General features: G+C 43.2%; 1 protein-coding gene across 7 annotated transcripts; it reads left to right on the top strand.

Moving 5' to 3' along the window:
* Positions 1 to 426: 426 nt before the first annotated feature.
* On the top strand, positions 427 to 26,999 carry LOC139577210 (ataxin-2-like). Of its 7 annotated transcripts, none has more exons than XM_071404148.1 (25): positions 428 to 1,087; positions 2,850 to 2,883; positions 3,168 to 3,227; positions 3,964 to 4,035; positions 4,577 to 4,727; positions 5,500 to 5,514; positions 9,824 to 9,954; positions 10,415 to 10,506; positions 10,691 to 10,879; positions 11,171 to 11,343; positions 13,016 to 13,207; positions 13,767 to 13,946; positions 17,510 to 17,674; positions 17,835 to 17,942; positions 18,058 to 18,128; positions 18,247 to 18,554; positions 18,746 to 18,812; positions 18,931 to 19,062; positions 23,159 to 23,176; positions 23,736 to 23,802; positions 24,565 to 24,743; positions 24,952 to 25,078; positions 25,385 to 25,803; positions 25,914 to 26,088; positions 26,367 to 26,999. In XM_071404148.1, exons 1-25 carry the CDS (start codon positions 996 to 998, stop codon positions 26,393 to 26,395), a joined length of 3,246 nt encoding a protein of 1,081 aa, XP_071260249.1. In that variant the 5' UTR covers positions 428 to 995; the 3' UTR covers positions 26,396 to 26,999. The 7 variants fall into 7 exon arrangements, with proteins under 7 accessions (XP_071260254.1, XP_071260249.1, XP_071260251.1 ...); XM_071404151.1 differs by having other exon boundaries at positions 430 to 1,087; positions 25,385 to 25,746; XM_071404152.1 differs by lacking the exon at positions 428 to 1,087 and adding an exon at positions 1,665 to 2,317.
* The last annotated feature ends 14 nt before the right edge of the window (positions 27,000 to 27,013 follow it).

Below are 27,013 nucleotides of genomic sequence, written 5' to 3' on the forward strand. Positions count from 1 at the left end.
AAAATTTTACGCCCTCTCACACCAAGATGGATGTTTTTTTCCATATAAATAAATAATCCAATTTACCATTGCCTACACCTAGCTGCTACACTGCCATCTATCTCACTTTCACCTCTCAACTTCTCAACCCATAGAGATAAAATGATATCTCTGACTGTGGTTCAACATTCTGACAGTCAATACTAAATGGAAATGGAAAGATTTTTTGATGCAATTTTTCCATTATTCAAGATGTAGCTGTATGTCTTTAACACGAATTGAGCTGTTTCTTTTATGAATGGGTGTCATCATGATCAAAGATCTTCTAGCACCCGGCTCACGTGGATGCCATGGTACCGCCAAATCTTTGCTACCGCTGCGGATGATCTCTTGACTTCCTGTAAATAGTGCAATTTGTAGGTCTTATATCTCCGAAATAAATACCTGAAGGTTAGACTGTGGATGACCTCCAGTCACTCATTTGGGTTTATAATTATAATTTTATTCGAAACATTAACATTTTACGGTTGTCAAAAGACGAGGGGCAGTTTATTTAGGTGGGATCATAGCGTGACGGAAATCGGTATATCCCTCCGCTGTTTTGTCTCCTTTCAAGACTGGTTTTGGTCTTTTCGCTGGTAGCAACGAAGAGAGAACCCGACATAGCTGAAAATCCCGTTTGACGGAATTTAAAAACATTTTCAGAATCGAAAAACAAGTTGACAGGAGCTTTAATTCACCCATTTGTTACAAGTGTAATCGGCGCATATTCTATTTTTTTTAAGAGCGTTACTTATATTTTTTAAAAGGCATTAACTGACACAGCTAGCTAAGTTGGCTAGCTAACTTTTCATAGGTTTGGAATCACATGCGCGAGTAGCTGAGCGACGTTATCAAGTTTACTTTTTTAAAACTAGTTAACTATCTCTAAATATTATCTAGTCGTCATTTGGTTGCAGTGTATATTCTTTTTGAGATTTTAGGAATACACCACACACGTCGTTTATGGGCTCATCATGTCAATGAAGCAGGCCGGTGGTAATCGCAAACCCGGCAGTGGCGCTGCCTCTGGTGCCGGGGGAAGTGGCGGACGACAGAATTTGGGCAGGTAGGTGATTTATTCAGTCGACATTTTAGCTAACCATATTATTATTATGATCACAACGTTGTGAAATTATCAATCGCTGACTATGCCTTTTATTACAGGAGTTGATATTTCCACGATAAATGTCAACGTGTGTGTCGCCCTGACTGCTATACTATAAGCTATAAAAAGAGTCGCACACTCCATATAACGACCTCTAACCTCACAGTAATTTATTGATTACTGGGAGGTTATATATATGAAGTGTGCGACTTATTTTTATAGCTTATTTATTCACCGTTAGTCAGCACCTCTACACGAAATAATTTTATCTGGGTCTGCGCCAGCTCATGCTTATCTGACTACTAAACTAACCGCACGTCGTTTGTGGTAGGCAAGTTTCTATCCAGCTAGTTAGCAACTTGGTCCATACTATTCAGAATCCTTGTGATGTCCCTAGCCTTACTGTAACCATTTTAAATTTCAACGGGTAAGGAACGTCGACGATCCCGGATAGCACGGACCCTAGCAAATTAGGCCTACGAATGATGCTGGACACGGTCTCGTAGTACTGAATGTTCCAGCAGTAATGCCGTACTTAGCTAGCTAGTTTTGGTTTGGTAGCGCCATGTCTGTTTGTAAGTTAGCTAGTATTTAGAGCATAGCTAACTCGTTTTGGTTTGGTAGCGCCATGTCTGTTTGTAAGTTAGCTAGTATTGAGAGCATAGCTAGCTAGCAGTGGTTTGTATCCTGTGCCACTTGCTTCGATGGATCATCCTGTTAAGAGGATGCATATGCAGCTAGAAATCAAACGGCTAGCTAGCTATACCTCCTTAACTAGAATTAGCTAGGCTACTACCCTGTTAACCAGGTAACGCTTTCTATCATTCATTAATTTAATTCATGCCATCATTGCATCGGCGTCAAATGGATAAGTCAGTATAGTAAAGGTGGGCAGGACATAACCACTCAACGTTTTGCCTTTAAATATTGTTGCGAGATGGAAGTTTTGACACCGGCGATTGCAAGTCATATTGCCAAACTAGCTTGCTACCTTTTTTTGTTTTGAAGTCGGAGTCACAGCAACGATGTTGCAATCATTTTTAACTTGTAAGTGCGTGCAAGTCTGCAAAAGAAAAGGGGGCGTGGCGGTATTTTGTGGCGAAGATATAATTTTAAGACCGACGAAGGACTTTCAACCTTGACGTTTTAGTTGCTGCTTGTGTAAAATTGTGCCCTTGAAACATGGCTTGTGTAAGTACTACCGTTAACCAGAAGGGCTGTATTTCAGCAACATATCAGTCTATTTTGATAGCAAACTATTTTGACGGTAGGGACAGTATGTCCCATCGTTGCATGTTTTTTTGGAGGGGGCCAACAACAGTCATATTCCACACTTTGGAGTCCTGACCCATGCATCATAGACGTTTAACCCAGCCATGCATATATAAACTGTCATCATATGGGTTAGGGAGACAAGCGCAAACTGAAATTATTTCAGTAATGAATTTCCTAATCCAGAAGGAAATTGTGTGTGGGAAAGTGAAGATAAATGCAGTGTTTGCACAGCTAGTGAAAATATCTAGCCAGTCATATTTCAGGTGAAACTTAACCATATGAATCATTATCACTACAGGGCATGCAGGACTCATTAAATATGCGTAGTGTTTATTTGACTGTGGAAAGACAAACACTGCATTTATCTATTTATTTTGTGTCACAGAATCAGCAATGAGTCATTTTGAGGATTATAATGAGATTGACAATTATTTTTTTTGTCTTTAAGGGGACGACATAGTGCCAAAGGACCTTCAGCAGCAGTAAGTGAACAGTTTCATTATTTATCATTGTTTGATTTGGTTTTCAGTCCCATTATTTGAATTAGGCATGTGAAGTTGGCAGCTAATGATTTGTCACTATCTAGGGTATCATATCTACTATTGTTTTTTTTATGGGAGAACCCCCCCCCCCCACCATACTGGTACACAGTTGTCTGTTTGTCACACTCTTCTTTGTCCATAATGTTTGCACACACATTCTTTGGTGTTATTTTGCTTTGGGCTCTCAGGTTTGAATTGCGTGATCAATACGTTTTGTCTTTCAGGTTGTCTCTAATGGTGTATATGCAAACATGAGGATGGTCCATGTCTTGACATCATTAGTGGTATGTTTCTCGATCACTTGATGCATTAAGGCTGTGAGGATCAGGCAACACCAAATACATTTTATGATTTGAAACTAATTCATAACCGATCTCTAGACGGAGGTAGCAGAGCCAGATACTGTGTATGTTGGATGTGTCCCCTCTCCCCAAAGCAGGGGAAATTCTGAACAAAGCTTTTTTTTTTTTTGTCTAATGTCACTGGAAAGCTAATGACAGCACACTACACATTTAATTTACATTTATGTAACCTTCATTTAACTAGGCAAGTCAGTTAAGAACAAGTTCTTATTTACAATGACGGCCAAACCCGGAAGCCGCTAGGCAAATTGTGCGCCGCCCTATGGGACTCCCAATCACGGGTGGATGTGATACAGCCTGGATTCGAACCAGGGACTGTAGTGACACCTCTTGCACTGAGATGCAGTGCCTTAGACCTCTATGCCACTCATGCTGTTGACTCGTTGAAGCATATCAAAGCAAGCAACAGTGACATGTACCTCATGTTGTTTTCCCAAAGACCTTCCCTTGCGAATAATTAAGCCATGTGTGATTGACAGATTGTTTTAATTAAGAGGCATATGTTTTTAGGAGTGAACTTTGTTTAAATGTGTTCAGACTGCCAATGGAGATACTTCTTAGCAGCAAGTCAGTTGTCTTAGTTGAGTTGGAACGTGACCGTACATCTCGTGTGTATGACGATGATGACGGAGTAATTTCTTTCTCCCTTCATTTGCAGGGAACCAATTGTGAACTGAAAGTAAAAAATGGAATGGTTTATGATGGAGTGTTTAAAACATACAGCCCAGAGGTAAGGACAATCACATAAAGCAATGTCAAAGCCACATTTTTCCTATTGGGTGACAATAAGTACATTTTAATTGTTATGGCTAGAGCTGTGTTGTATGACCTGGTCCCTTGTAGCTTAGTTGGTAGTGCTTGTAGCGCCAGGGCAGTGGGTTTGATCTCTGCGACCACCCATACGTATAATGTGTGCACGCATGTCTGTATGTTGCTTTTGGTAAAATCGTCTGCTGAATGATTATTATTATTAGTATAATACTTGAGGCCAAGCATATTCTATCTTTCTTGGTAACATAAAAGGGTTACACACAGTGGTCCTTACATGCAACATATGCTTCAAGTTTAACAGCCTTGTTGTCCATTTATTAAAGGGAAAATGCTTTACATGGCTCACTTACTGATGCAGTGTTCATAATCTCGCATCGCACACATAAAACCCAAATATAAAATACAACCATGTATTCCCTTCGGGGAGTAGGCTAACCTAAGTGTTTACAGTGATAGTTGATGGCGCTCTCTACTTCACCACTCTGTCGTCCGTCCCCCAGTGTGACCTGGTTCTGGATGCGGCCAACATAAAGAGTCCTGGGCCCAGTGTGGGCTTGCGACAGGAAGACCTCGTGGACAGCATTATCTTCAAGGCTTCCGACGTGGTGGTGGTGCACTTCAGAGACGTGGACTTCAATTTTGCCAGAAAAGGTACATCCTTATGTCAAGACCTATACACTCAAGGTTGTCACTGGCCCCTTAAAGACATAGCTACACCTACAAAGTTAACTTACGTTGGTTGGATGCATGAGGAAATGCCTATTTATTGGCCAATACAAAGACCGCCCATTCCTCCTGTGTGAATTGTTATCATGTCTAGAAGCAGAACCAAGGCTAGATCATGTGCCTGAACTGAATGCTCCCTCTGTGGCCAGTCATTGAGTAATAATGTGAAGTATTGATTGCTCCGAATGTCTCCCAGGCACTGCAGGGGTACTCAATAAGGCTGTGATCCAATATATCTATATTACCTCTAAACCTGTCAGGATTCAAGCAGTGCACAGTGAGCAACGATAGACTCTGCTAGTTAGCATTAATGAAATCAACTTGTGAAGTGTTACTGTGTGAAATAGGTGGGTTAGATCAGTGCTTCCCCACAGCCATTCCTGAAGCATCCCTGGGTGTCCAGGTTCTTGTTGTAGCCAACCCAGTTTCTAGCTGACAAATAGCAAAGGCCACATGTTAAATGCATACAGTATCTCATTGCCATGTGCCAGATATTTCACTGAGCTAAGTCTCAGGTAATGCACCAGAAAACCCATTTGTTTTGTAGATGAAAGAAATGTAGCTGTGTGGTTGGAATGGAAACATTAGTATATACATAGTGGTGCTTCAGGGAAAAGGTTGGGAACCCCAGGGTTAGGCTACCTGTCTTCTCTCAACTGACCCTCTCTTCCATGTGTTTCTCCTCAAATGGGTGTAGTCTCTACTGACACAGGTAATATGCTGTTTTCTGCTCTTGCACCTTTTTGTTGTTGTTGACGCATACACATGTTCATTTTGATGGTAAGGGGGTAAACAGTAAAACCTCAAAAGCTTTGAGGAAATGCAGTAGCTTAAGGGTCCTCTGTAGAGCATGGCTTTTGCAACGCCAGGATAGTGGGTTCGATTCCCAGGACCACCCATACGCAATGTTCCCTGCAAGCAGCTCCCCCGGGACTGCCGCACAAAATAAATATCAGCCTGCGCAGAGAAGCACAAGATTGAATGTCACTCAACTTTTTAGAGTTTTCCCCTTTTAGTTAACACTATCAAAGTTTCCCTTTACTGTGGGAATTGTGATTTGAATCAACACAATATTAGCCACTTTCAATGCAACATACCGAAACATAACTATGCAAGAGGTTTTGTTGTAGGCAAAACGCATCGGCGTAGGATTCTATTGCGTTGACACGCACGACCCAGCTCGTACTCTACACAGACCTTTGCGGCATAAGCAATCAGAGCTGCAGTAGGCCTTTATGCAAATAGACCATTGCCATATGAATCTGTGCCGTTCACGTTGAACTGGAATGCGTTTACAGCATGAGTGGTCGTGAGTAGATGCGCTTGTTTTGATCAACGTGAGAGCTGCATGTATGCACATTTTGTTCATATCCTTTGCTAGTTAGTGATTTATTAGCCCAGTTATAGATCATTTGTAGTCGACAATAGGGGGGGGGGGGGGTGATACAAAAACATTATTTTACCAGGTAAGTTGACTGAGAACACGTTCTCATTTAAAGCAACAACCTGGGGAATAGTTACAGGGGAGAGGACGGGGATGAATGACCCAATTTGTAAACTGGGGATTATTAGGTGACCGTGATAGTTTGAGGGTCAGATTGGGAATTTTGCCAGGACACTGGGGTAAACACCACTACTCTTACGACAAGTGCCATGGGATCTTTAATGACCTCAGAGTCAGGACACCCGTTTATCGTCCCATCCGAAAGACGCCACCCTACACAGGGCAGTGTCCCCAATCAGTGCCCTGGGGCATTGGGATATTTTTTAGACCAGAGGTAAGAGTGCCTCCTACTGGCCCTCCAACACCACTTCCAGCAGCACCTGGTCTCCCATCCAGGGACTGACCAGGACCAACCCTGCTTAGCTTCAGAAGCAAGCCAGCAGTGGTATGCAGGGTGGTTTGCTGGTGGTATGCTGATTGCTTCCTACAAGAGCATAAAACGTGTACATTTCTAGACCTTTGAAAAGTGAGTCGGCTGAAGAGCTTTTTTTGTCTTAAAAGGGGCAGTGTTGTATTTTAAGACGTCTTGAATAAGCTAAGTAGCCAATATGCAGAGGGTATTATCATTTGTCTGATTCGCTATCATAATGGTATGGGAGTAATAATGCATTTTATTTTGTGACGTGCTTTCTTGTGTCAAACAACACATTTTCAGTCACCTCCTTGTCTGAAAGAAAAGCAGGTTAAAAAGTATCATGGAATGTAGGCCTACATTGACCACACATTGGCTGCTATTGTAGGCTGAATGATTGAACAGCTATTTCCATGTTAAAATGTTATGGTGTGCATTTCTCCATTGTTTTTGATGGTAGGCCACTCTGATAAGCCTACATTATGAGTAAACAGCCTACTTGACCACTGTCTGAAACTGTAACTCGGTGTTCACTGTAAACTCACATTAAAAGTTGCATAGAATTTTCGCAATGTTGGAAGTTTGCGCTCTGCAGACCTGAAATTTGCTCAGCGCCGGACAACATTTGAGGGAACATTACCCATATGTAAAAGAAAATATATGCACACATGACAGTAAGTTTCTTGGATAAAAGTGTGTGCTAGATGCTATATATTGTAAGGGTCAATCCTCATATTGGGCTTGTTTCAGCCAAACCCCCTTGTCATTAAAATTAGAGGTCGACCGATTATGATTTTTCAACGCCGATACCGATTATTGGAGGACCAAAAACGCCGATACCGATTAATCGGACGATTTTTAATTTGTAATAATGACAATTAAAACTAATGATTGAATACTTTTCTTTTACCTTAATATAATACATCAATAAAATCAAGTTAGCGTCAAATAAATAATGAAACATGTTCAATTTGGTTTAAGTAATGCAAAAACAAAGTCTTGGAGAAGAAAGTAAAAGTGCAATATGTGCCATGTAAAAAAGCTAACGTTTAAGTTCCTTGCTCAGAACATGAGAACATATGAAAGCTGGTGGTTCCTTTTAACATGATTCTTCAATATTCCCAGGTAAGAAGTTTTAGGTTGTAGTTATTATAGGACTATTTCTCTATACCATTTGTATTTCATTTACCTTTGACTATTGGATGTTCTTATAGGCACTTTAGTATTGCCAGTGTAACAGTATAGCTTCCGTCCCTCTCCTCGCTCCTACCTGGGCTCGAACCAGGAACACATCGACAACAGCCGCCCTCGAAGCATCGTTAACCATCGCTCCACAAAAGCCACGGCCCTTGCAGAGCAAGGGGAACAACTACTCCAAGTCTCAGAGCGAGTGACGTCACCGATTTGAAACGCTATTAGCGCGCACCCCGCTAACTAGCTAGCCATTTCACATCGGTTACACCAGCCTAATCTCGAGAGTTGATATGCTTGAAGCATTGTGAAGAGCTGCTGGCAAAACGCACAAAAGTGCTGTTTGAATGAATGCTTACGAGCATGCTGCTGCCTACCATGGCTCAGTCAGACTGCTATATCAAATCATAGACTTAATTATAACATGGTAACACACAGAAATACGAGCCTTTGGTCATTGATATAGTCGAATCCGGAAACTATCATTTCGAAAACAAAACGTTTATTCTTTCAGTGAAATACGGAAGCGTTCCGTATTTTATCTAACGGGTGGCAGCCATAAGTCTAAATATTGCTCTTACATTGTACAACCTTCAATGTTATGTCATAATTATGTATACTTCTGGCAAATTAATTACGGTCTTTGTTAGGAATAAATGGACTTCACACAGTTCGCAACGAGCCAGGCGGCCCAAACTGCTGCATATACCCTGACTGCTTGCACGGAACGCAAGAGAAGTGAAACAATTTCCCTAATTATAAGAAATTCATGTTAGCAGGCAATATGAACTAAATATGCATGTTTAAAAATATATACTTGTGTATTGATTTTAAAGAAAGGCATTGATGTTTATGGTTAGGTTTGGTGCAACGACAGTGCTAAATCATCACCCGTTTGGCGAAGTAGGCTGTGATTCGATGAGAAATTAACAGGCACCGCATCGATTATATACAACGCAGAACACGCTAGATAAACTAGTAATATCAACCATGTGTAGTTAACTAGTGATTATGTTTGATTGTTTTTTATAAGATAAGTTTAATGCTAGCAACTTACCTTGGCTTCTTGCTGCCCTCGCGTAACAGGTAGTCAGCCTGCCATGCAGGCTCCTCGTGGAGTGCAATGTAAGGCAGGTGGTTAAAGCGTTGGACTAGTAACCAGAAGGTTTCAAAAACGAATCCCCAAGCTGACAAGGTAAAAATCTGTCATTCTGCCCCTGAACAAGGCAGTTAAGCCACTGTTCCTAGGCATTCATTGAAAATAAGAATGTGTTCTTAACTGACTTGCCTAGTTAAATATAGGTGTACATAATTTTTTATTTTTTTTTATCCGCCAAATCGGTGTCCAAAAATACCGATTTCCGATTGTTATGAGAACTTGAAATCAGCCTTAATTAATCGGCCATTCTGATTAATCGGTCGACCTCTGATTAAAATATTCAAATGGCTTGATTCTCTAAAGAGCTTTGGTTGACTCTATTGAATAAATGCAACTGAAACAAAAGTACTTACAAAGATGTTGAATTGTGCTAAAATATCTCTCGTTTAAAAATGACAAGTGCGGTCTCAAATTTTCCTTTTTTAATAATTCAATCAATTCTGCGTGACCACATTGTCTGACCTGCCTGGAGTCATATTTTTCATGCTATGACTGTAATCAAAGTGCATGTTATTTATAGATTTATTTTGCTTACCATCATTGATTTCTGTACTCGTTCTCCCTAATGTTAACACTATGATTCTGCTACTTCTGTGTTGTGACTGTCTCTAATGGTTATCCTGACATGATCACTGCCAAAGCAAAGAGTGCACCTGGCTCTTAGAAAAGCAGATAATGTGCTATCTGCCTTCTCCACACCTGCACAGTCATCATTTACCTGTGCGTGTGCCTGCGCGTGTATGTGTGATCCCCTCCGTGTTTGCATGCATGTCTGTCTGCTGTATATAACTATGAATGTGTGTTGTAACGTGTAGATAACTTCACGGACACTGCAGTGGGCGGCAGAATCAACGGGGAACACAAGGAGAAGGACCTGGAGCCGTGGGATGGAGGGCGGCAGCAGCACATGGTCTCGGGCAGCCTGGAGTCTCTGGACACAGACGTGGTATTGCTTTCCATTTAGTGCTCTGCATGGAACTATATCTGCTGCTGTGGGCAAAGTTGCCCCTAGATGCTGATCTGGGATCTGTTTATTTTCCACCTTAGTGGTTAAAGGGTTACTTTGGGATTTTGGCAATGAGGTCCTTTGTCTACTTCCCCAGAGTCCGATGAACTCCTTTATCTCTCCGCGTCCAGTATGAAGGAAATTGGAGGTAGTTTTGCAGCCAATGCCAACTAGCGTTAGCACAATGACTGGAAGTCTACAGTAGCATCTGACTCTGGGGAAGTAGATCAATCCCGAAGTTTCCCTTTAAGGTTAGGATTGGGGCAGGGGAAGCTGATCCTAAATCTGGAGCTAGGTGACACTTCACTCCAGAGCATTGCTTGTTTTTTACTCTCCATTCATAGTTTATATCATCTGACCAAAAGCCTCTCTGCCTCTTTCGTTTTCTCGCTCCTCTTAGTCAAATGGCTGGGACCCGAATGACATGTTCAAGTACAATGAAGAGCAGTATGGCATCAAGTCCACCTACGACAGCAGCCTGTCAACCTACACGTAAGCTACTCCTGCTCCTCTCTGTCCACTCATGCGTCATACAGGCACAGCCAGGTTTTATCAAGAAGGAACTCACCTCATCCACTAACAATGTGTAGCACCCACTTTGCTTTGCATGCGTGTCCCCTGTTTGGGGACAGGGGGGTGTGTGTGTCTAAGGTTTGCCCTGTGCTCTGCTATGCAGGGTTGCCCTGGAGCGGGATAACTCTGAGGAGTTTCTGAAGCGGGAGGCGCGAGCGGCGCAACTGGCGGAGGAGATCGAGGCCAGCTCCACCTACAAGTCCCGCGTGGCCCTGGAGAATGACGAGCGCAGCGAGGAGGAGAAGTACACCGCCGTGGTGAGGGGAGAGAGGGAGCAACACACACTCAACAGGTGGGTCTCACACAACAGGTGGGTTTTCACAATCCATTAGTTGATGCTAGCATCGATAAATTGAATGTTCGTCTGTCACTCGCATCCATGTTCAGCTGCGACTCGCCTCATGTATGGCTAACGTACTGGCATACTGCAGTGTCTTTAAGCTCTCGTTCAGTTGTGGACATTGCAGAGGCAGACTTGCAGGTTGTTTGCACGATTCCGCTGCCAATTCGCACATCTGGTTTCACACTGTGGTAGTTGCATTCGTTTTTAACTTGTTCTCCTGGGTCACTGATCTCTCCATAGAGAAAACAAGTACATTCCCCCGGGTCAGAGGAACAGAGAGGGCATGTCATGGGGAGCGGGTCGCCAGAACTCCCCCAGGTTGGTCCAGAGCAGCAGCGGACCTCCACCTCCCCGGCCAGGTCTTCACGACTACAGCCCCAGCTCTGGAGCCGACCAGCGGGTTGTCAACGGCGGTAAGGTCCCCCGGCACCCTGGTTCATCCTGGCGCGTGGAACAATATCACATTTTATTTGTCACATCCTTTGTAAACAACAGGTGTAGACTAAAGTCCAATTCGCATGGGACTAGTATTACTAGAGAACGTTGGTTATGTATTTATTACACCAGAATGTCCATTATTCCAGAGGACGATTCAGACAAGATTAGTTTTTTCCCAAAATGTCCCTGTAATTTTTGGGGTGGAAGCCTGGATGTTTTTTTTCTAGGCGTGAAGATATTTCAACAAGTCCAGGCGACAATATGCTACACTGATAAATCGAGCTTGGTTCCAGCTTTCTGAACCATACCAAACCATCTTTTAGGTCTTGTGTTGATAAATAATATTTGAATTAAGGAAGTGTAATGTTTTAACGATCCGCAGCAGAAGGCATCCTAAATGCCCCCCAGCCTTCAGATGGGAGCTAAACAGTTAACTTGTCATTTCCAAAGGTTTAGCTCAGTTGTATGCTGCTTTGGGATCTATTAACAGCAAGGGTTGTAATTACATATGTTTCACTGATGCATTTGGCAATATTTAATTCACACACAAAACATCAACCAAAGCATTCACTGTGGAAGTTGATACATGTTGGCCCTTCATTTATAGGCTATGAGCAGCACTTAGTTCAATTTATCCAATCAATTATTGTTTTCTTGCTCAAACCGTGAGCAACACCTGTCAAACTCTCTCAAAACACAGGGATGTCGATTCGCACGGGACTAGTATTATCAGAGGACCTTGGAGTTAGCCAACAGTAGGATATTCTGGATGGAATTGTTACACTCCTGCCATATAAAAATGACTGACATGGCAGATTCAGAAAGGACTAAAATGACAGATGTGGTGTTTTTTGCTCGTGCACATAATTCCATTACCCAACCTCCCCCAGCAAATCTAGGGCACCACACAATGACTGAATGAAAGGCACTATTGTCAAAGCCAGAGGATGTCTCTGCGTCAGACCACCCCTAGATGGGTTTTTACAGGCATCCTGTAGAGATCAGTTGTGTGAACATGACTGGCTATTTTTGAATGAGCTTATCTCAGTCCTGAATTTACCCTATCCCTAGTTTTAGTTTTTAAAGTATTTCTTTTTAGTTAAGCTGTATGTTCATCTCGTAGTTTGTATTGTATATTCTAACTGGTCTTTAGACCACAACTGTCGCATCACCTGTAAGATATGTTAGTCTGACACAAGTCCAGGCCTATGTTTATCTGTGTCTGGGAAACTGGCCGTGGCGAGTTTGGCCTTGACTTTCAGACATTAGTACTCGGTAATCATCCTCTCATCCCAAAAAACACAATTGCATGTTTCTCTCTCTACATTAACAATTTGAATGTCAGTTCAGTTTCATTTCCTGAGTTGTCATCTTGTTCTGCGTCCTAACTTTCTTTGACCTTTTTTCAAGTTTACACTGTTTTCATCAGAAAATCTCTGGCGTTTATTCTTTGCTATGCTGTTTCTATCCGTTTCAACCTGCTGACCCAGTCTCCTCTTCCTGCCTTTCCTTGAATCACCCTCCTTTTCCTTGTGTACCCATCCCTCGTCTTTACCCCTCGCTCCACCTTATTATCAGTCCTCTTTCTGTCCTTGCTCTCTCGTTTCTCCTTATTTCTCCTCTGCTCATTGTCATTTGTCCTATCAGGTGCCACCTCCTGCCCATCGCCATCCTCCCGCTACCAGTCAGGCCCCTCCCCTCTCCCACCCAGGGCGGCCACGCCCACCCGGCCTCCATCCAGACCCCCCTCGCGGCCCTCCCGGCCCCCGTCTCACCCCTCTGCTCACGGCTCTCCAGCTCCCATCTCCACTATACCCAGTAGACGCATGTCCTCCGAAGGTAGCTACCTCCCTCCTAACAGAGTGGTGAACACACAGAGCCACGTGCACCGCTGGGCAGGCTGTGCTGCTGCTGTCTCTAATCTCCTACTACAAGACGCTGCTTTTAAATTGAGAAACGTCTTTGGACTTCGATGTTTTTTCTTCTTTGCCCTACCTCCACTTTCCTCCTGTCTCTCTCGCTCCTGCTCTCTCTCGCTCTCCTTGCACACATTGCATTGTGAATTGTGTGGTGTTGGTCGCTCTCTCCAGTAACACTCCCATGGTGTGGCAATGAAAGCAGGAGGCACTAATCAAAGGCTTGTCACAGACTTGTCAGTGTTTACGTCCACTGGATGCATTGATGACCGTTGTATTGGTGAAGGAAGATGGTGTATGTATTCATGCTGTTTTTTCCATCACTGTTCCACAATTATTTTGTAATATTGTCTGTGGTAAGTAGCTGTTTGTATTGTCCACCTAGCTGCATATAGTTTGTGGTACTAGTGGCTCATAAGTCTCTACCTGGGCTCCTTCTAGCTAAATGATGTGATGTGTCACAACCATCTCTCTCCCTCCAGGCCCTCCCAGGATGTCCCCAAAGACCCAGCGTACCCCTCGCACCCATAGAGTTCCCCCTGGGGGTAGAGTCCCCCCGGGAGTAGACTTCATGCCCCACAATGCTCCAGGAGAGGTGTCCGTGCCCCCGGCTACCCGCAGCAGCTCATCCGGTGGCACCTGGTCTTCAGTGGTCAGCGGAGGTAAGAAACCCCATCTGTCCTTCGGGACTGGGGTAGAAATGACACCTGGCAAAATAGCTTGGATTGTTACAGGTATAGCCACTGTGTGGTTATATTACATAGACAAATGGTATGCCTAGTGTTGTGGCGGTCATAAGATTGTCAGCTGTTAATTGTCATGCAAATGACTGCCGGTCTCACGGCATTTGACTGTTAATTAACATAACATGTTTACCATCTCCTGGCTTCCACACTGCTGATGTGCTCCTTTGGAACATCTACATTTTAACAAGTCAAATTAATCAATTTAATATATATGTCTTAGAAATCGTAACATAGGTGTTGCATGAGACTATTGATTTGGAAAAAGTTGCAGAAAAAGGCATGTGCTCTCATCCTTCCCTCGGCGAGACGATTGCGTTGTTAATCTGCTTGTGTGTCAAGCAATTTAGGGGATATCTAATCAATGGAAGATGGCATTAAAATGACAATTAATTTCTTACGGCTTCGATACCGTTAACGGGATCGATATGACAACAGCCAGTGAAAGTGCAGGGCGCCAAATTCAAAACAGAAATCTCATAATTAAAATTCCTCAAACATACAAGTATTTCACACCATTTTAAAGATACACTTCTTGTTAATCTCACCACAGTGTCTGATTTCAAATAGGCTTTACAGCGAAAGCATCACAAACGATTATGTTAGGTGAGTGCCTATTCACAGAAAAACACAGCCATTTTTCCAGCCAAAGAGAGGAGTCACAAAAAGTAGTAATAGAGATAAATTAATCACTAACCTTTGATCTTCATCAGATGGCACTCATAGGACTTCATGTTACACAATACATGTATGTTTTGTTCGATAGAGTTCATATTTATATCAAAAAATCTCAGTATACATTGGCGCGTTATGTTCAGTAGTTCCAAAAACATCCAGTGATTTTGCAGAGAGCCACATCAATTTACAGAAATACTCATCATAAATGTTGATGAAAATACAAGTATTATACACGGAACTTTAGATAAACTGCTCCTTAATGCAACCGCTGTGTCAGATTCCCCAAAAACTTTACAGAAAAAGCAAACCATGCAATAATCTAGAGTACGGCGCTCAGAGCCCAAAACATCAGCCATGTTGGAGTCAACAGAAGTCAGAAATAGCATTATAAATATTCACTTACCTTTGATCTTCATCCGAATGCACTCCCAGGAATCCCAGTTCCACAATAAATGTTTGTTTTGTTCGATAATGTCCATTTATGTCCAAATAGCTCCTTTTGTTAGCGCGTTCAAGTTCACAAATCAAAATTCATGACTAGGAGCAGACAAAGTCAAAAAGTTCCGTTACAGTCCGTAGAAACATGTCAAACTAAATATAGAATCAATCTTTAGGATGTTTTTAACATAAATCTTCAATAATGGTCCAACCGGAGAATTCCTTTGTCTTCAGAAATGCAATGGAACTCAAGCTAACTCTCACATGAACGCGCATGGTCAGCTCGTGGCACTCTGGGAGAGACCTTACTCATTCGCCCCCACTTCACAGTAGAAGCATCAAACAAGATTCTAAAGACTGACATCTAGTGGAAGCCTTAGGAAGTGCAACATGACCAAAATCCCACTATCTTCAATATGGAATGAGTTGAAAAACTACCAACCTCAGATTTCCCACTTCCTGGTTGGATTTTTTTCTCAATTTTTTTGCCTGCCATATGAGTTCTGTTAAACTCACAGACATCATTCAAACAGTTTTAGGAACTTCAGAGTTTTCTATCTAAATATACTAACAATATGCATATATTAGCAACTGGGACTGAGTAGCAGGCAGTTTACTCTGGGCACCTTATTCATCCAAGCTACTCAATACTGCCCCCAGTCATAAGAAGTTAATAGTCTACAACAACCAAAAACCAACAGGTAGGCTTGTATTTAGGCTATAATTTGAGTGGAGTAGTGATGTGTTGGCCTAACTGTAGGATAGTGAGATGCAAAGTAACATTATGGCTAGCCTCAAGTAGCCAAGTTAGCTAGCTTCTCTCGGTTTGATGCAGTCAAGACCGGTACAATGTAATCCGATGGGATGGTAACTAGCAAGAAGTTATTCCAGGGCGAGAACAGTAGTTGCGGTCTCTCCCTCCATGCCTGCATCACGCGGTTGCTAAACTAATTGTCACGCAAACCCTTTCTCAAAGTCGGTGTATATGTTGAGAAACATGCCTATTTTCCTCAAGTACATAGTGTCACGATTCCAAAGCTATACGATACTACAGATGACAAGTTAATTATCTCACATCTTGGTAAAGATTTGTGTTTTGAGCTAGCGCCCAATAGACTCACATTCACTCCTTAAAGGAGGATGCTCCTTGTCCCTGAATTTCCCAGAATGCACTGCGTGGTCCATTTTCATAGCATGGGCAACATTTCCCCATCTCCTCAAAAGTATATTTGTGCCTCCCGAGTGGCGCAGTGGTTTAAGGCACTGAATCAGTGCTAGAAGCGTCGCTACAGACCCGGGTTGGATCCCAATTTGCTACTTTACGTGCTGATATTGTCTTTGTTATTATTGTGTGTAGCTACGTTTGCTAGCTAGCCAGCCAGCCCATAGAGAGCATTCCATTGTGGATTTTGTAGTCGACTTGAGCTGCAACAGATATCCCCAACGATTTTCCATTTTGCTACCCACCTTTATCATGATGCCAAAACTAAACATTTGTTCACAAAAAATATTGTACTCACACATTAGTTATTTAACACTGTAAATTGAAGGAATTAGTGGATTTGGGTAGATTTTTCCTGTTAAGTCAGCAACCTGCTTCTCTCTGAGGGTTTGGGTTAAAAGCATAAGACACATTTTGGTTGAATGCATTCAGTTGTGCAACTGACTAGGTATCCTCCTTTCGTTACTAGCCCTGTGCCTCACATTTTAGAGCTCTGCCCAGGCTGCAGATCCTTTAGAGTGGTCTGCTGATACTAGGGGGGCTCGCCCCGGTCTTTCTCAAGGATCTTGCCGGCTCGGGGATTCAAACCAGCGACCTTTCAGTTACTGCACCAATGCTCGCTCTGTGCTTCTCTTTCTGTAACGGCTCTGGTTTAATAAGGTAGCAAAACAATGTCTTCTGCTGCTTCCCTCATTCTCATCGGACCGGTTGTCCTTCAGATCCTTTCGGGTTTTAAAATAAATAAATGTATGCATGTCCTGGGCTTTTTCTCGTGTCCATTTCAGAACGGGAGCTCTGACTCCCATCACCATTGTCCTCATCATTCAGATGATTAAATCATGAAGTGATTTAGAGGGACAATGGCGTGCTGAGTACGAGGCCATTAGAGGTTCGTTGGCAAGTTTGGTAGGCTACCATTCAGGGCCATTCATTTGCGCCATTTTGGATGGGTTTACCCTGACCAGTGGTCACAGGGAATTTGACTGTGGTTATGACTCGTGACTGCCGTTGTGGAGGTAATACGGTCACTGCGACAGCCCTAGATAGACTAAAGACAAATTTCCATTGTGTGAACTTGTGTAGTGTAAGGGATGTATCTCTTTTGGATGTGTGTAGGATAACGGTGTTTGTTGCTCTTCTATAGCACACAGACCTCGATCCCCTCGGCAGAACAGCATGGGCGGGGCCTCTCCTGGTCCCTCGCCCCAGACTGGGTCCGCTCCCGTAGAACCGGTTACCACGCCAATGTCAGCTTCCTCACCTACTGCTAGCCCTGCCCCCAATATGGCCGCTACCTCCTCAGCAGAGGGTAAGTCTGCTTGCCATCGACATCCATACTTCTGTTGTTTTCTGGCTGTATGCTCTGAAGCTCTGTCACTTTCATATTAAAAGCAGTCAATCGAGCGCCATCTGAAACAAGGCACTTGACGATACAATTTACTCTCCCCTTCTTTCTTCCCTTAATATAGCGAAAGATTCTCGGGTCCAGGCGACGAGACAGAACTCTCCTACGGTCAACAAAGAGAACATGAAACCCCTGGAGAGCCCCCCTAGTATCAGCAGACCCCTCTCTAAAGGTCTGCAGCGTGGACACAGCTCACATTTTGAGAAGGATCCAATTGTATTGTCTGAAATGCATCTCTATTTCTGTATTGGTGAAACGTCTCATGATCTTTCACTTTCTCTCTGCAGGACCCCCCTCCATGGCACCAGACCACAGAAAACAAATAGACAACTTAAAGAAATTTAGTGTAGATTTTAGGGTAAGTTAGGTGTCCTCACTTTCCTTCAGGAAGAAGTATCTCTGGACAGTAAAATACAGAAAATGTGATAAATAATATTTGTTAGTACAGCCATCTAAAACTCATCTCGCTCTCTCAGTTGCAGTCCAGCTCTAACCCAGACCCACAGTTTCAGCAGATGGTGACTAAGCCTCCGCAGGACACGGGAGAGAAGTCCAAGCAGCTTCCTCTGGACAAGGGGTTGGAGGTGTATGAGGGCCCTGTGGTCCCCGCCAGGAGCAACAAGCCAGACAGCCCTGGCGCACCATCCCCCTCCCTGTCCTCTACCCTCTGTCCCGCCCCGGAGCAGAACAGGGGGCCTGACGTGACCTCGCAGGGCGTCCAGACATCTGCACCCAACTTCAGCGGAGGAGCCAAGCCTGAAGACAAGGAAGAGGATGAGGCAGAGTGAGTGTCATGGCCATGCATCTGTTCCATTTGAGTTGGTGTTGTAGTGGGCCTCTCTTGAGGGTAGGCACAAATGGAGTGCAGCTTTAAACAGCCAACCTGAGAGAAATTGATCATCCTGGAGCTCTCGCGTTGCCGAAATAAATTATTTTCTGTCTTATGTTAATGTATTCCTTTTTCCCGCTCCGCAGTCAAATGAGAAAGTCGACTCTGAATCCTAATGCCCACGAGTTCAAACCCAGGGTCTTCACTCCTCAGGTCAGTTTGACTCCCCACATAGGCTGCATCTTCTGTTTCTGCTATTTGATATCTCTGCTTGAGATCGATATTCCTTTTGAAGATGAAAAGACTTTGTAATATGTGCCTGTGTGTGCAGCCAAAGCCGGCCACCACCCCGACCCCCCCTCGGCCCCAAGGCCAGCCCAGCCCCTCTATCGTCATGCAGCAGCCTCAACAGGTCTACTTCCCCCAGATGTACCCTCTGACCCCTGTCAGCCCTGGAGTCCAGGTGAGACGACACACACACACACACACAGACTCCATCCCCCTGCATGCCCCCACAACTCTGGCAGGTCAGAAGAAGAATATTGTGAAAGCTGAGACATCCCCCTGAAATGATAATTGGTGTATGATTGGCATGCACCGTTGCTAAGCAGCATGGAAGGTGGATGAGGGTCCTAAAATATTTAGTTCACCCTCCTTTCACCTCATCCCTTATCTCCTGCTCTTGCTCTCTGTCTCTGTCTGTCTGTGCGTGTGTGTTGTGGTACAAGACGGAATGAAGTTTTTTATTTTTTATTATTAGTATTTTTTTTTTTGAGGTCGGCCGATTATGATTTTTCAATACCGATACCAATTATTGGAAGGCCAAAAAAAGCTGATACCGATTAATCGAATTAAAAAATATATATATATATATATATATTATAATGACAATTAAAACAATACTGAATGAACAATGAACACTTTTATTTTACCTTAATATAATACATCAATAAAATCTATATAGTCTCAAATAAATAGTGAAACGTGTTCAATTTGGTTTAAATAATGAAAAAACCAAGTGTTGGAGAAGAAAGTAAAAGTGCAATATGTGCCATGTAAAAAAAGCTACCGTTTTAAGTTCCCTGCTCAGAACATATGAAAGCTGGTGGTTCCTTTTAACATGAGTTCAATATTCCCAGGTAAGAAGTATTAGGTTGTAGTTATTATAGGACTATTTCTCTCTAAACCATTTCTATTTCATATACCTTTGACTATTGGATGTTCTAATAGGTACTTTATTATTGCCAGCCTAATCTCGGGTGTTGATAGGCTTGAAGTCATAAACAGCGCAATGCTTGAAGCATTGTGAAGAGCTGCTGGCAAACGCAGTAAAGTGCTTACGAGCCTGCTGCTACCTACCACCGCTCAGTCAGACTGCGCTATCAAATCATAGACTTAATTATAATATAAGAAACACACAGAAATACGAGCCTGAGGTCATTAATATGGTCAAATCCGGAAACTATAATTTCGTAAACAAAACGTTTGTTCTTTCAATGAAATACGGAACCGTTCCGTATTTTATCTAATGGGTGGCATCCAGAAGTCTAAATATTGCTGTTACATTGCACAACCTTCAATGTTATGTCATAATTACGTAAAATTCTGTTCGCAAAATTAGTTCGCAACGAGCCAGAGGGCCCAAACTGTTGCATATACCCTGACTCTGTGTGCAATGAACGCAAGAGAAGTGACACAATTTGCCCAGTAATTTTGCCGCTAAACATGAATTTCTTAACTAAATATGCAGGTTTAAAAAAAAAAAAAAAAAAAAAAATAGACTTCTGTGTATTGATTTTAAGAAAGGCATTGATGTTTATGGTTAGGTACATTCGTGCAAGGATTGTGCTTTTTTTGCAAATGCGCTTTTGTTAAATCATCCCCCATTTGGTGAAGTTGGCTGTCTTTGTTAGGAAGAAATGGTCTTCACACAGTTCGCAACGAGCCAGGCGGCCCAAACTGCTGCATATACCCTGACTCTGTTGCACAGAACGCAAGAGAAGTGACACAATTTCCCTAGTTAAAAGAAATTCATGTTAGCAGGCAATATTAACTAAATATGCAGGTTTAGAAATATATACTTGTGTAATGATTTTAAGGGGTTTATGGTTGGGTACAAATTGGTGCAACGAAAGTGCTTTTTTCGCGAATGCGCTTGTTAAATCATCCATTTGGCGAAGTAGGCTGTGATTCAATGATAAATTAACAGGCAACGCAGGACAAGCTAGATAAAATAGTAATATCATCAACCATGTGTAGTTAACTAGTGAATATGTGAAGATTGTTTTTTTTTATAAGATAAGGTGCTAGCTAGCATTAAACTTAACTTGGCTCCTTGCTGCACTCGCATAACAGGTAGTCAGCCTGCCACGCCGTCTCCTCGTGGAGTGCAATGTAATCGGCCATAATCGGTGTCCAAAGATGCCGATTACCAATCGTTATGAAAACTTGAAATCGGCCTTATTTTAATCGGCCATTTCGATTAATTGGTCGACCTCTAGTTTTTTCTGTATAGAAAAGTCTACGGCGGGCCGCCTAAGTGTTTCAGGCCACTTATGTCCAAACCGTAAAAAAAAAAAAAAAAAAAAGGGATGTGAAAAGGTTCCGTGTAAACTTAAATGACTAAAACCAGCTGTAAAGTATGTAGAAAACATTATGGAGTTTTTATTTATTTATTTTAAGATCAGTCAGGGACAATCAAATTCCCCAAATGATTCATTCAGGACCATCTTTGTCATGGCATGTGGCCCACATTGATTTTGTTACATTTGAGTCACACAAATAGCGTAAGCCATGGCAAGATGTGTAAATTAGCTATATAACAGCTACATTATGTCACTGCGGACAATGGGAGAGTCTCTTAAAATTTCCGGTCAGAGACCGCACCAGTGACCATGCCCACGGCCCCTCCACGTCCACCACCTAAGCCCCACTTTGACCCAGAAAAAAACCCTGGAATGTATCATTCCCAACCAGAAGGTTCACCTTTTACATTTTTGCTTCACTACCATTAGTGTTTTATAGTTTGGGGGTATTTGTGTGATCCATCTGTCCTTAAATGCAGTTGTGGCATGCATATGTTAGAGGCCCTTTCTTCCTACTTTTGCCTGACTAGTCACCGTTTCACCATTCCACAGTCATTCACTCACTGTCTGAAGTCATGTAGAGTAGCCTACTGCTTCTTTGTATTGGTTTGTGACATTCCGGGAGACTTCAGGTGGGTTTGAGTCGAGCTTGAATTAATGTTTTTTTTCCTGAGTATCTCCTGTCAGTATACAGTAGCATTGTCTTGATGCTAGTCCTGTTTTGGTGTAGGCCAGTTGGGAGTAATGTAGAACTCGGGAGTGAATGCAGTAGGGCTGGGCGATATCGCCAAAATGTCATCTGTTTTTCCCCCCCAAATTTGACGGGTTTTTGTTTTTGATTCTTAAAAGTTCTACATTTGCTTCTTTAGTAGTGCGTGACCCTAGGGTGGCAACACATACATTCTAAGTCACTTTAATGGGTCTTTCTCCATTCTGATTGTTTTATACTGTTTAATTCAACTTCAACCTAAAATAATTTCCTGCATTTAACATCAATTTCATCATTTCCACACTGCCACGATATGAACAAAAATACTGCACCTTATTTTTAACCAGGTGTTGCAATTGCGATTTAGATCAAACCACTTGGGTGAACGTTTGGAAATAGAATATAAATAATAGTGGGCACTTTGAATACAGTGACATGACAACGAATGAAAATTCCATGGATGTGTTATTGTGACTGGGTAGGAACCAAAGTGGTGATCAGTGTTTCCAAGGGGACCCTATAGTCTTTGACTACATTAAATCTTTATTCATACAGCCAACATATGACTAGTTAGCTTGTCAGCTAACTTGCAATTAGCATTAGTGGCTAACACAATTTAGCTTAACTTGCTAAGAAAATACAAACCACCTGTTTGCAGATGTAAGAAACACAAACTAATATTGTAAATTTAGTATGCTTGTGGATTTATTAAGATCAAAGTGGAAAAATTGTTGCATGTGCTGCATTGACCTGAAGGAAAGTGTCCGGTGGTCAAGCAACAACAAATGCGCTCCTTGAGTGACGGGGTGGGACTAGGTCTGTGTGGAAGCGGCATGGAGGGATGACCCGAGTAGTGGAGTAAACTATAAAAATGAACGTTACACACTGCGTATCACATTTAACAAACCAAACATTCAAATACCCTTATAGAAGGTAACGTAAAAACCCAAACCGGTCTGTGCATAAATACCGGTGTATATAGAAAAATACGGTATACCGCCCAGCCCTAGAATGCAGTTTGAGACTAGTGAATCCGTTGTGAACTATGCAATTGTGTGATGGGAGATCTCTGGACTTGCGCTGTCTCCAAAAGCACATACAATAAATCACTTTGTGGCAGATATTGTAAGAAATAAATCTATTTTGGTCTTGAAGTTGCTATGGTGATCCAACATTAGTCACTTGAGAGAGAAACATTTTCTAGTTACCACAAACAAGCAACTAAAGAATGGTTCTGTTGTTTCTCCCTTTCCTCTCTCCATTAGAAAAGCATTATCTGGAAGGTTTGTGCATTTCTTAAGCTTTCTACTCTTTTCTTACCTTATGCCCAAATCCGTATGTGATGTTTTGCTTGCTTGAAAATGTCCCATCAGATGTTGGTTTGCCAATTTCTTATTGCAATTGTTTCCAGTTGTCGATCTTATCTTCGTTTTTAACAGCTTACTTTGGTTCATTTGACAACTAATGGTCTCGCTGCCTTAGCATTTTTTTTTTTTTACCTAAGACTGTCTTCATTCACAAACTGAAGAAATGCAGAGCAATTCTCGTCTTTGTATGTGAGCAAATGTTGCTATTTGATTAGCCTGCATTAATAATGTGCAGATGAACGTAGAATATTAAGTGCATGGTTCATAGTCATCCAGCTGATAGAAGGGGGGCCCAGTGTGGACAGACAGGTGTATGCATGAGACCAGACAACCTTTCTTCTCTTCAAGTTTACAAGGCATGCTGTGAACATGGATTGTGGGTGTATGAGGAGGTCAGAGTTGAAAGGGTAAGGGGTCAAGAGGGGCTGAGAAATCAGTGGGTTAACCCTGGTGTTCTTCTGATCGTCTCTGCCAGTCTCCAGCCATGTACCACGTCCAGATGCCTCCTATGACGCTGAGCCAGTCCAAGCCCTACAGACAAGGTAAGGGTGAGACTGCTCACTGGCAACGCTGTCTCATGTCTTCCTTGTCCTCATCAATAGCACAGTGCAGCTGCCAAATTAACAGCCAAAGCCTGCTTCCAGAAGTCAGACATGCTGCCCCCGCACACACCAATGTGTGCACATGGAGCCAAAGCTGTCTGGCAAACGCATAGTGAAGACATTCTCATGACTTTGTGCAGTAAATATTAATTTGTTTTTGTAGTCGTAACAGCTGGCCTGCATCAGGTGATGGCGCTGCTTAATGTGTGGAGCTTTTGATGGCGTTGTCTAGTCTGCTGGAAAGTCAAACAGCTACACTAACAGTGCTGCGGTGCTTTTGGAATTCAGCATTTTCATAGGGTGTATGTCATCATAGATGGATTCAGCATTTTCATAGGGTGTATGTCATCATAGATGGATTCAGCATTTTCATAGGGTGTATGTCATCATAGATGGATCCAGCATTTTCATAGGGTGTATGTCATCATAGATGGATTCAGCATTTTCATAGGGTGTATGTCATCATAGATGGATTCAGCATTTTCATAGGGTGTATGTCATCATAGATGGATTCAGCATTTTCATAGGGTGTATGTCATCATAGATGGATTCAGCATTTTCATAGGGTGTATGTCATCATAGATGGATTCAGCATTGTAGACAAATAATTTATTTAAGGTTGCCCACCCAGATATCTCTCCTGTTATTCTGGATGTTGTGTTCTGAACGGTTGTTGTTGTGGTATGCCACTGGCTGCTGCAGTACCCAACATGCCCCAGCAGAGGTCAGACCAGCACCACCCCCAGGGCACGCCCACCATGATGCACCCGGCCGCGGGGCCGCCCATTGTGGCCCAGAGCCCTGCCTACTCAGCCCAGTACTTCACCTGTAGCCCACAGCAGTTTACCAGCCAGCAACTGATGCCCCACTACCAGTCACAGGTAACAATCTGTCAAAATAACTACTCTACTCACTTCTATGGACCATGGATAATGGACAGAAGACCCTATAGATTTTCAGGGCTTGTAGAAGGTATTCCAATACTCCAATGAGCGCATGAATGCCTTAAAATCATCATCAGTGTCTTTGGAATAGGACAACACACACATGTGCAGGCAGTGAGTTCCCCGTCTCCCCCCCCCCCCCCAGGCACAGCATGTGTTCAGCCCGGTGATTCAGGGTCAGGCCAGGATGATGGCCCCTCCCACCCACGGACATCCTGGCCAGCTGGTCTCTTCCACCACCCAGTATGGTGAACAGACTCACACTATGTACGGTAAGACTCCCCTGCGTGTATGTGTGTCAGACCACATTTTCTACTTTTCCCACTATCTGGTTGTGTGTATGTACCTCATCTCACCACCCAGAACCAAATCAGCTTCTCTATTTTGGTTCTGAGACCAGTGGTAAAGAGATTTGTAACACGGTTGCATAGCCACTAATTCCATGTAAAAAGCATAAATGGTGTGCGATTGCGCAATAAACGTTAGATTATTCTGTTTTGGCAAAGCAAACATGTTGACGTTTCTGTGTATTCTGTCTGGTCCGTGACAATAACCCAGTCTTTGTTTGGGGGTTCCAGTGTCACAAGGCCCCATGCCGCAGCAGTACGCCCACCCCAATACCACACTGCATTCCCACCCCCAGCCCTCGGCCACCCCCACAGGCCAGTCCCAGCAGGGCGTGCAGCACGGTGGCAACCACCCGGCCCCCAGCCCCGTCCAGCAGCACCAGGCTGCTGCAGCTGCCCAGGCCCTGCACATGGGCAACCAGCCACAGCAGCAGATGTACCAGGCCCTGGCCCCCACCCCACCCTCCATGACCCCGGGGCCCAACCCCCAGTCCCCCCAGGGCAGCTTCTCCTCGGCCCAGCAGGCCGTCTACCTCCACCCCCAGCAGATGCAGCACGGCTACAACCCCTCCCACATGGCCCACATGCAGCAGGTGAGCTCCACCTTCAGAAGCCCTTCCCTTCACTCTGAGTACATACTATATGAGCAGGTTAGTGGTCCCAGGAACAAAAACACTCATCACTTTTATGGAGTCAGTAACAGTTGTATGTGTCTCTTTCTACTAATCTTTTTTCTCTGTCTTGTTCTCTCCCTCTTCAGGCCCATATCCAGTCTGGGATGGTGCAATCCCACCATGGTAACCCTGGCCACCCTCAGATGATGCTGATGGCCACCCAGCAGCCAGGTGGCCCCCAGTCCCAACTCGCCCAGAATGCCCTCAACCCCATCCCAGTGTCCTCCACTGCTCACTTCTCTTACTTGGCTCACCCCCAAGGTACGTCCCTATGAAACCCCATCCCTACATGCCTCAGGGGGAGGACTTCTCCAGTCACCTGACAGATGTCTTTGCTGCTTGTTCAACTAAACACTACAAGTCTTAAATTGGGGCAAATGGGTTGTTCATCATATCAATGTTTGATCCCATTTCCCAGCCTTTTTGCTAATGATCATTTTGATTGAAAACGGATATTAATAAATGCTGACATGCAACTGTATCTAATCTAACCACGACTGGCCAATCTCAATGATTTGCTCCATTTTATGTCCCTGCAGTACAACAGCACCATCAGCAGCAGCTGTAGAGGGTTACTGTGGAGAACATGGACCCCTCTACCATCCTCGCTCTGAGTCTTCACACAGAGAGAATCCACACAGCTCTCATCATGCTACATGTGCGTTCCTCTCCCAGTCAGAATGTTCAAACAGATTGTTGCAGTGGACAAAGGTTTTATTAGTTTAGAGTTGTGCTGATAACAGAAAGGACTCCTCACTCTTCCCCCCCCCCCACACACACACACATACCTGTAGAGGGTCCCTAAGTGAAACTTGATTTGGCTTGCCAATTTAAGAATTGAGAACGTAAAAAAATGAACCGGAGCTTGCATTTTGTCTGCACCTTGATATGAAAATTCTTCCGACTTGGACAGTATTAAAGTGACTGTTTAATTGCTGCTACTATTGCTGCATTCAAGACTTAAGAACAGGTTCTAACCAAACTAAAACAAATTAAAATCTTCCTGTAATTAATAACAAGTTTGGCTAAAAGGACTGAAGTATTTATGAATTGATGGCTAAGGTGATCCCACTTCCCACCTGACCATTATGTAACTTAAGTTAAAATACAGTTTACTTTGTAGATATACATTTTAAAAAATTAGGAAAAAATAAAAGTTTTAAACTGGGTAACTGTCTTTGTTTAT

Source organism: Salvelinus alpinus, chromosome 5, assembly GCF_045679555.1.
Source record: "Salvelinus alpinus chromosome 5, SLU_Salpinus.1, whole genome shotgun sequence".
Taxonomy (NCBI): domain Eukaryota; kingdom Metazoa; phylum Chordata; class Actinopteri; order Salmoniformes; family Salmonidae; genus Salvelinus; species Salvelinus alpinus.